The sequence below is a fragment of the Petaurus breviceps genome, unplaced genomic scaffold (assembly GCF_028583685.1).
Source record: "Petaurus breviceps papuanus isolate PSGF00001 unplaced genomic scaffold, PetGlider_PUasm1.0 91133, whole genome shotgun sequence".
In the NCBI taxonomy this organism is placed as follows: Eukaryota; Metazoa; Chordata; class Mammalia; order Diprotodontia; family Petauridae; genus Petaurus; species Petaurus breviceps.
Genome location: NW_027187419.1, coordinates 52,888,205 through 52,897,932, shown reverse-complemented (window position 1 = coordinate 52,897,932; position 9,728 = coordinate 52,888,205). Strand labels below are relative to the sequence as shown.

At 36.5% G+C, this 9,728-nt stretch overlaps 1 protein-coding gene across 5 annotated transcripts in view; it reads left to right on the top strand.

The window, feature by feature from the left end:
• Positions 1–7,166, top strand: part of GJA3 (gap junction protein alpha 3) — a 46,643-nt gene extending 39,477 nt beyond the window's left edge. For all 5 annotated transcript variants that reach the window (XM_069079649.1, XM_069079646.1, XM_069079647.1 and 2 more), the window contains one exon: positions 1,512–7,166. In XM_069079649.1, coding sequence (XP_068935750.1) covers positions 1,529–2,917 — 1,389 coding nt within the window. In that variant the 5' untranslated portion in view covers positions 1,512–1,528 and the 3' untranslated portion in view covers positions 2,918–7,166. The remainder of the gene's footprint in view (positions 1–1,511) is intronic.
• Positions 7,167–9,728: the final 2,562 nt, after the last annotated feature.

Here is a 9,728-nt window from a genome sequence, read left to right as displayed (position 1 = left end):
GATAGATAGATAGATAGATAGATAGATAGATAGATAGATAGATAGATAGATAGATAGATAGATGAGAGAGAAATACTTTGTAATTTACTATTAAAATCTTTGTATCAAATTCCTCTGATAAGGGTTTGGTATCATAGATATATAAAAAGTGTATGTATGTGTGTATACATATATATACCTACATATACATACACATATGTATAGAATATATATTAAGTATGTATATACATATCTGCATATATATAAAGCATTTATATGTATAAACAAGCATTTCTTAACACCTTTTGCCATTTTCCCACTAGTCTGACACTGTCACTGCAAAAGCAAAAGGGACAACAGAGGACTCAGGGGCATTTAAATTTAATTTTTTTCTTTGTTTTGTGAGAATATCACTAGCCAACTAGTGATAAACCTCTCCATTACCTAATGAGGCTGGTCCTTCTTGAATGACAGAAATTATCTGTGGCTAAAACTGTACTTAAAGCTTTCTTTTCTATTATGGTAGAAAATGTCAGAGCTTGTTTTTTCAGGACTTTAGTGCCCTGCGTAAACTAGATGATTAATAAATTTTATTTAGTTGGATGGGTATTAAAAATGTTTTCAATGTAAAAAAATTAGAAATTTAGTAGTTTTTTTCTCCCCAAAGGAAATAGATGCTTTTCATTATAAGAAATTACTAAGCCAATAAGTGTTTAAATATTTCTCCTTCATTTTATTAAAATATTTATTCAACTATGATTGCCAAAAAAAAAAACCCAAAATTGTCTTCAAGTTTACCAGGTGACCTGAAATTGATGTTTTTTTTCTGATAAAAGCAAGAAATAATTTTAAAAATCTTCACACCATGGTTGACAGAATGAAAGAGAAAAGAGTTTTACCTCCAGGTCAGGATGACTTGATAAAACTGGGTTAGTCACAGCCCTCTTGGGCCTTTTTTTATGCATCTGAAATTCAGTTCAATTCATCTGGCACTTCTTCAGCACCTCCTCTGTGTACTAAGCACAGTGGTAGGTGCTGGGAATCTGAAGACAAAAATGAAGCCCAGCCCTGCCCATAATAGAACAGAAGCATCTATTCCATTGTGCCATATCATCTACAGTGTCTTTTCCAGCGCTTAGATTCTATGAGCTATGCTATAACTTCCACCATGGAACATTTTCACTTAACTTTTAGAATCTCCTTATATGCCATAGTGACTTATATCTACATAACAGTTTTAAAGTTTGCGTTGACCTTTGCATCTGGTTTTTTTTTTTTTGAGCTCACAATCTTGCATAGTGTAGCATAAGACAATGAATGAGTACAGTCATGTAGAAGCTACTACAGTACTTACTGTACAGGGTTTAGAAATTTGGGACTACATCCCTCTAAAACAAAACCCAAAGAAGCCTCCTTATGGTTCCAATCAGTGACCCAATAGGTATTTAACAGACCTATTTTACTATACAACATGTATGATTCATTTAATGAGAATTTGTTTATTAACAACAATGATGATGTTCCCATTATAGGTTAGGAATCTGAAGCAATGGGTGACTGGAGCTTTCTGGGGAGACTATTAGAGAACGCACAAGAACACTCTACCGTGATTGGCAAAGTTTGGCTGACTGTTCTGTTCATCTTCAGAATTCTGGTGCTTGGTGCAGCTGCAGAAGAAGTCTGGGGAGATGAACAGTCAGACTTTACGTGTAACACTCAACAGCCAGGTTGTGAGAATGTCTGCTATGACAAGGCCTTTCCCATTTCCCACATTCGCTTCTGGGTCTTGCAGATCATATTCGTCTCTACACCCACCCTCATTTATCTGGGCCACGTGCTGCACATCGTACGCATGGAGGAAAAAAAGAAGGAAAAAGAAGAACAGCTTAAGAAAAACAACCTGCACCAGGCAGTAGGGGAACTCGGTGGTCCCAGCAGCCATAGAGAGCCACTTACCAGAAAGGAGGGTGCGAGGATGGAAAAGAAAGAGAAGCCTCCAATCCGAGATGATCGAGGCAAAGTCCGGATAGCTGGTGCCCTGCTACGCACCTATGTCTTTAACATTATCTTCAAGACTCTGTTTGAAGTGGGCTTCATTGTGGGGCAGTATTTCCTGTATGGTTTTGAGTTGAAGCCACTGTACCGTTGTGACAGGTGGCCCTGCCCCAACACTGTGGACTGCTTTATCTCCAGACCCACAGAAAAGACCATATTCATTATTTTCATGTTAGTGGTGGCTTGTGTGTCGCTCTTGCTCAACATGCTGGAGATCTATCACCTGGGCTGGAAAAAGCTTAAACAGGGTATGACCAACCATTATAGCCCAGATTCACCTGAAGCCAAAGTCCTTCCCTCAAAATGTAGCAGCATTGGCCCCCTTCTGCTTTCCTCCCCTTCTGCCCCACCTACTGTTGGATTCCCACCTTACTATACTCAGTCTGCCTCTTCCCTAGGACAGGCAACCACTCCAGGTTATCCTGGGGCTCCTCCACAGCCCACAGAATTCAGAATGGTAACCCTTCCCGAGGAGCACAATAAGGCAGCCCCAGCCAAGTATTATGGTGGCAACCACCACCACATCTTAATGACTGAGCAGAACTGGGCCAACCAGGAGGCAGAGCAACAGACTTTTGAAAGGAAGTCATCCCCACCCAACACCACCCCTGGCACTCCCACCACCCCAAGCAGTGTTCGGCAGCTCCTCCAAGAGCAAGCAGACAGTGGAGGAGGAAGTAAAGTGCCCCTGCTGTTGATTAATGGGAGTAGCAGCAGTTTGGGGGCCACTAAGTCAGAGGTAAACTCTGATGGGGAGAAACAGCCAGGTACCACCACAGTTGAGATGCACGCACCCCCGATGCTTCTCGTTGATACAAGACGGTTAAGCAAGGCTAGTAAGTCCAGCAGCGGTAGAGCCCGATCGGATGACTTGGCCGTCTAATATAGTTCACTGTCTCTCTCTCTCCACACTCATCTCTGAAGAGAGTTTTAAAGTAACCTTTCTTCTAGAAAAAATTTTAAAAAAAAAAATAAAATTCACAGTTGAATCAGCAAGAACCAGAAGAAAGACAGGTCCTAAGATGGGAGGAGAAATAAGATCAAGAAGAGGAGACTAGGTTTCCTTATGTTAATACCTGCTGTTCTTAACACACTGTGAGTTGTAGTGGACATAAAAGACAACATTTTCTGATAAAATGAAAGTAACCAAAGTGAGATCTGAATGTTAGTCCCAGAAGTATCCAAGCCCAGCAGGCACTGGCCTTGCAGCCTGAGCAGAATTTACAAATTAGTTTGTGCACTGCCTACAGATCCCTCTTACATCTAAGCGTTGATGTAGTGACTGCTCTGTGCCAGCCACTGTGCTAAGTGCTAGGCAAATATTATCTCATTTGATCCTCACAATAACCCTGAGAGGGAGGTGCTATTATCCTCATTTTACAGTTGAAGAAACTTTGAGGCAAACAGGTTAAGTGACTTGCCCAGCGTCACACAGCTAGGAAATGTCTGAGGTCAGATTTGAAACGAGGTCTTCCTGACTCCAGGCCCCGCTCCACATACACTATCATCCTAAACTGGACAACGCCTCTCTGGTTAGTGTAGTAAATCAGTGGACATATTCAACTCCATCCTTATCTTAACCTATGAGTGCATTTGCTTTTGAGTGACTATATGCTCACCTGGTCCAAAAAATATTTAAGTGGCATGCAAATGGATTTTTTTCCTTTCCTTTTCTTTTTTCTTTTTCTTTTGTTTTTTTTTTTTTTTCCTTAGAGGCATTTGCACTTCTGAACCTGAACAGGGAGGCACAGGAAACTCTCACATCATGTGTTATGATATAATACAAACTGTACTGATTCTCCAGGGGTGAGAGTCATAATTCTGGGGTGTACTGCAGATCAATTGCTTTAACCCAGTGGGAAAATTGAAGAAAAATGTGACTAGAATGCTTTAAGATTTCTCTTTTTCAGTGACCCATTTTAGATTTGAGTCTTAAAGGACAAGTGTGACATTTATTTTTCAACCTTCAGTCTTTTTGAGAAAAAGAAACATAGTAGTATTAGAAATTATGATAATCCAGCTATTATTAAGTTGGCCCTGTTACATGTAGTTAAAGATTCGGCCTTTTCTTTTTAAAGGAAGTCTGCAGCTTCATTGGTCTGCTGATTGCTGTTAAAATGGGAAAAGGGGAAAAAAACCCAGCTAAGCATTTCAAACTTTTGAACTTGTTAGAAATTTTGAATAGAAAATTGAAACTTAACCATGGTCACCAGAATAGTTCAAATGAATTAATGACTTATAATTTTTAAAAATACGGGGCAAAACACCCATAAGATTCCTGGCTTTTTTTGCTTCTTAAATTAAAAATAAAAATACAACACATTCAGCTTCCTAATTTGGGTATAAGTATAAACCTAAGTTTTATTTGCTTATATATCAAAGGAATCTCTACTTACCAGGATATTATTTATGGATGTAAATTGCACCAATTTTTCATTCTGCATACCTCTTTACTAAAAATACCTTTTCATCATTTTTTCATGAACTAAGCAAAACCATTGATATAATAAACTTTCAAGCTATAGAGTGGTAACAGTCATCTATGAGCCAGTGAATTGGCTGATGAAAAGTAGCAACATTAGGCCTGATCCTATTCACATTTTTCACTTCTAGTTTCCATGGATTAGGACTGGCTAGTTTTCAACTTTCACACTATCACCACCACAACTCCCCTCTTAACTGTATTGTCTGTCTGCCCCCTTATTGAATTCATTGCTTCTTAAATTCAGGAGATTAACTTATATTGATTTGATTTATTTGAGGCCATCCTCCCTAAAGCACTTTCTCTAATATATTTTAAAATCTGATAATGAGCAAAAGTAGTTATGACTCTGTATGTAAACTACTGAAAAGACCCTTTCGCATTCCCTAGCTTAAATGGTACCCTCAGTCTTACAAGGAGTTCCAGTAGGATAGTAGAAAGTTTATTCCATTATTGATCATCTAATCTTAGAAAAAGAGACCAACTTCTCAGCATAGGTGTATGCCCTTGAACCTCCTCCATTTTAAATGCATCTAGTTTTAGAAAAGGTTGTAGTCAGTATGCCAAAATTAAAGCTACAACTCACAAGGCTGTGTTTGAGCACATGCCTCAGGAACTTCTACCATAACCACACCTCTAACAAATTTTACACTTCTTGGTTTCCCACCATTTGATTTTGAGTTGAGGGAGGGGGAGGATTGATTATAGTTTTAATTTTTAAATTTTTGAAAATTTAACTTTATGCATAATGGATAACATGTGTATGGTTATCCCTCTATGATACAATTGCATTTAGAATAGCTTGTGCCTCTTCTCCCTTTTACATGGGCAGAGATTTAGTTTGTTTGAAGGGATTTGTGTGAAATACCTGTTTTAAATGTAAATTGGATTAAATTTGCTTCCTTCAGTAGTATTAGAAACAATTAAGGAACCAAGAAGTAATGAAATTTTGTGAGGTAGAACAGCATCTGTGGAAGGAGATATGTTAGTTTACAGGTGAATTTACTGGTCACAGTTCTTTTTAAAAGTGAAAAATGACATTTCTTACTTGAGTTATACTGCTGTTTGAGGTATTAGTGTTTTTGAAACCAAAAGGTCAGGCTTCTCTGCCCCCTGGGGGTAGATGAGTGGTGTGGAAGGTTGCTCTCTTTTAATAAATTATTTTAAGTATTAAAATGTGCACTGAAAAATTAGACAGTTACACATTATGGACAAGACACATTTCATTCTATATTTTTCACACTCATTTAAATAGTCTACTGATATTTATCAATGCAATTTATGATCTAATTGGGAGATTTGGGGTGTGGTTTTCCTATTTCACTAAAGTTGTCTAAAAACTAAAAATTATTTATCAAATGTACTTGTGTACTTTTAATCAGAAGTATGAAATATTTATATTCTCTTCTATCAGTGGATCAGAAACCCACTCCTGTAATTTGTACTGTCAAACAACTTAAGGGCTATATGATTTTTTTCAACCTTTGAAAGATCCAAATGCAAAAGTTCTCTTTCCATTTTGATTCTGCAGGATTTCTTGCAAAATCTTACATTCACTTCTTTCTTGTTCCTTTGGGATTTGTGTATTTTTAACTTTTTCTTAAGTGTAATTCATCATTTTTTTCCATGCTTAATGGCTAAAATAAGCTTTTGAACTCTTACAGCATTGGATCCTGAAAATGATGTAAAGTGTTGAAAAAGGAAAGTACTTTTTTGACATAAAATCAGAGAATCAATACTGATTTGTCACTTATTAAATGTGCTGATGTTATGCTGTTTCCCCATAATTTGTTATGTCAGACAGAACCTGAGAGTAGAGCCAATTAAATAATTCCAATAGTCCTTTTAAAAAAAAACTAATTTTCAATCTGATTAACAAATCCCTTAATACAACTGAATATGGAAAATATTCTCCTTTTTATCATTTTCCCCTTATTTTTCATGAGACACACGCTATATTTATAATTTTGGTTTCCCAACTTTTGCATTCAGTTTTTTTTTTTAATTTTCAAATTATACATGTCGATGAAATACATGGTCCCTGACCCTTATTTTAGTTTATTTAAATGTTAAGGGACTCTAACAAGATATTTATGCCCCAGAAAGGAACATCTTAATATAGGAAGTCATCCAGTATGCTGAGTGCCATCTAAAGAAAGCCAATTTCATATACATATTATCTTTTTGTTATTTTTTTCACAGATTCTTCCCCTATCTCCCCGCAAATACTCATGAAGAATATTGCACTATTACCTTACAGGAAAAAATATTTTTGTAAAAAGCAATACAGATTTTTTTTCTCAAAATCTAAACAAGTAAAAAAGACATAATGACAATCAAAGTAAACAGTTATTTAAAACTCAGGAGATACATTTCTGTTCTTCATTACACAATCTCTCCCACACTACAAAGGTTGTGTCGGCTTACTTAGAGGTTTCTTGTGGCCCAAAGGAAGTTTGTTTTCTACATGACTGATCCTCATGACAGAGAGAATTCTGGGCAGTGAGGGATTTACAAGCAGTAAATCCCTAAAAGGGCTGCCTTTGAAGGACTTGCCTCATGTATACAATTCTGTAGGAATCAGTTCATGTCAATGTTCATTTACCTCAAATGTTTACAAAACTGTTACTAAATAAACTTTTTGTACCATAATGTTTTCTCTTCTAGATTGTGTTTTCATCATAACTGACTGACATCTAGCCTGAATTTCCTGAAAAAAAATAATCAAAAAGTAAAAAACTAGCCCAGTTACCATGCAAAAGTTGGTTTTATGTTTAGACTGACTCGAAAAAGGTATTTTGTTTGTGAATATAAGTAAGATCACAAATAATATATTATCTTTCATTTGTATATGATTTTAAATTTAAGTCACTCTTTTTATATAGTTATTTGTACTAATCTAATCTGTTTCCACTGAGAGAAACTCTGGGTCCAAGTTTTTAAAATTATAATTTTCAGCATCCTAAGAAAAGACATGAATCCTCCTTTTTTTTGCAACAGGAATCTGGTATGATAGCCACTAAGAGTGCAGCCAGTCTTAATTTAGAAATGGATTCTTTTGTAAAAGTAGCATGTATGCCAATGTATATTGGAGGAAGACAAGAATTCTTTGTGGCATCTAGGCTCTGACCTGAGTTTAAAAAATTAATCTCAATAATAATAATAGCTTGCATTTGTATAGCATTTTAATGTTTACAAAGCACTTTACATGTATTATCTTGTTTGATCTTCCCAACAACTATGAGGTAAGTGCTATTTTTATCCTCATTTTACAGATGAGGAAATTGAAGCCTAGGAAGTCAAATGACTCACCCAGGATCACACAGCTAATATCTGAAGCAGGATGTGAATTTAGATCTTTCTGACTACAAATCCAGTGATCTGTTCTCTTAGTCAGCTCTCTGCTTTAACATACATTTATTTAGCATCTGTTCTGTTCGAGGCTGCCTCAAGGAGCTAACAATCTAGTTGGAGAAAGATACATATCCCCCAGTGGAATGTAAGATCCTTGGGGATGGGGACTGGTTTGTTGTCACTGTCATTGTTGCTGTCCTTGTAATAATATTAGCTAATATTATTATGTAATAATAATAACCAATTATAATAATATTATATAACAATAAAAACCAATAATAACACTAGCTAATATTAGCTAATAATATAGCTCTTTAATGTTTATAAAGTACTTTATATTATTTTACTTGATCCTCACAACAACTCTATAGTGTAGGTGCTAGTATTATCCCCCTTTTACTTATGAAGAAACTGAGACTCAGAAGAAACTGAGACTCAGGGGTTGTGACTTGCACAGTGTCACATAGCTTACTATTAAGTGTCTATGGTAGAATTTGAACCAAGGTCTTTCCTGACCCCATCATTCTCTTGCACACAGCAGTCATTGAATAAATGCTTATTGGATTGTATTGAATACATATGGCAAGATAGTTATAACAAGAGAAAGAAGTATGTTATATGATAAATATTAAATTAAGTTAATGGTACAGCTGAAAAGTAATAGAAAAGTTCAAAGATAGGAAAAATAATCATGATTCGAGAAAATCTTACAGATTTGAGTTGGGCCTTAAAGGAAGAGTCAGAGTGAAATTGGTTGGGAAGAGCATATGGCCATACAGGCAGAGGAGAACAGAATGATCAAAAATAGAGAGATGGTCAGAGACCAGAAGACTTGTGGAGTTTCAGGGTGAGCTGTGCTGTTGGCTTCACATTCCACTCCACTGCCTCTTCTGGGAAATAAGTACACAGTCAGAATGGAATGTGTGGTGGACACCCATCAAGTAAAACCCCAGCACAGACCAGTGGAAAAGAGAGATTTCACTAAAGCTCAATTAAGTAGACTCAGGAAATTAGGGACTAAGGCAGTGACCCAAGTGAGAGTGATGAATGTTGGAGAGCTTCTCATTTGTGATTTTCAGAAGCAGTCTGTGAAATTCCATCATGGAAAGGGAGATTTTAACTAACATCTGCAAGACCATCTATGACAAGTATCCAATGAGTAGCACAGATAAAAAGGAGTTCGAAGGAGGGAAGAGTTACCCTAGGGATCATTAAAAACTTAATAAAGCAGAGGGAAATTGAGGTAGGCCTTGAAGAATGGTTCTGTACATATATTATCATCATAGGATTTAAAGATGGAAAAACCTGAAAGATCATCTAGTCTAACACTCTCATTTTTCAGATGAGGACGTTGGGAGGGCCCAAAGAGTTCATAAGATCATAGATCTAAAGCTGGAAAGAACATCAAAGTTCTAAGTCTACCCTCTTCCTTCTTATTTTACATTATTGCTTAAAATCTGGGCAGATTTAGTAAGTTGTCCAAAGCCGCACAGGTAGTATGCATTAGAAGTGAGATTTGAACCCAAGACCTTTAAATCCGCAGCTAGTGTCCTCTCCAAGGTACCATCTTGCCTTTTAAGCTATGGATACTGTAGGCATTATTATAGATGAGGAAACTGAGACTTTGGGAGACATTGAATTAGACACAGAACTAGTAAGTATTGCTCAAGAGATTTGAAACCAGATCCTTGCTTACTCTTAAGTCCTTTATTTTTTCTACTACACCAGTAGGAAGATGTCTCCTGTACTGATATAAAGATGATTGGAGAGGGGTTAGACTGGAAACATGGAGACCTGTTAGAAGGCATTAAAATCATGTAGTTGAGATTGAAAAAGAATGTTTTTAGTGAAAATAAAA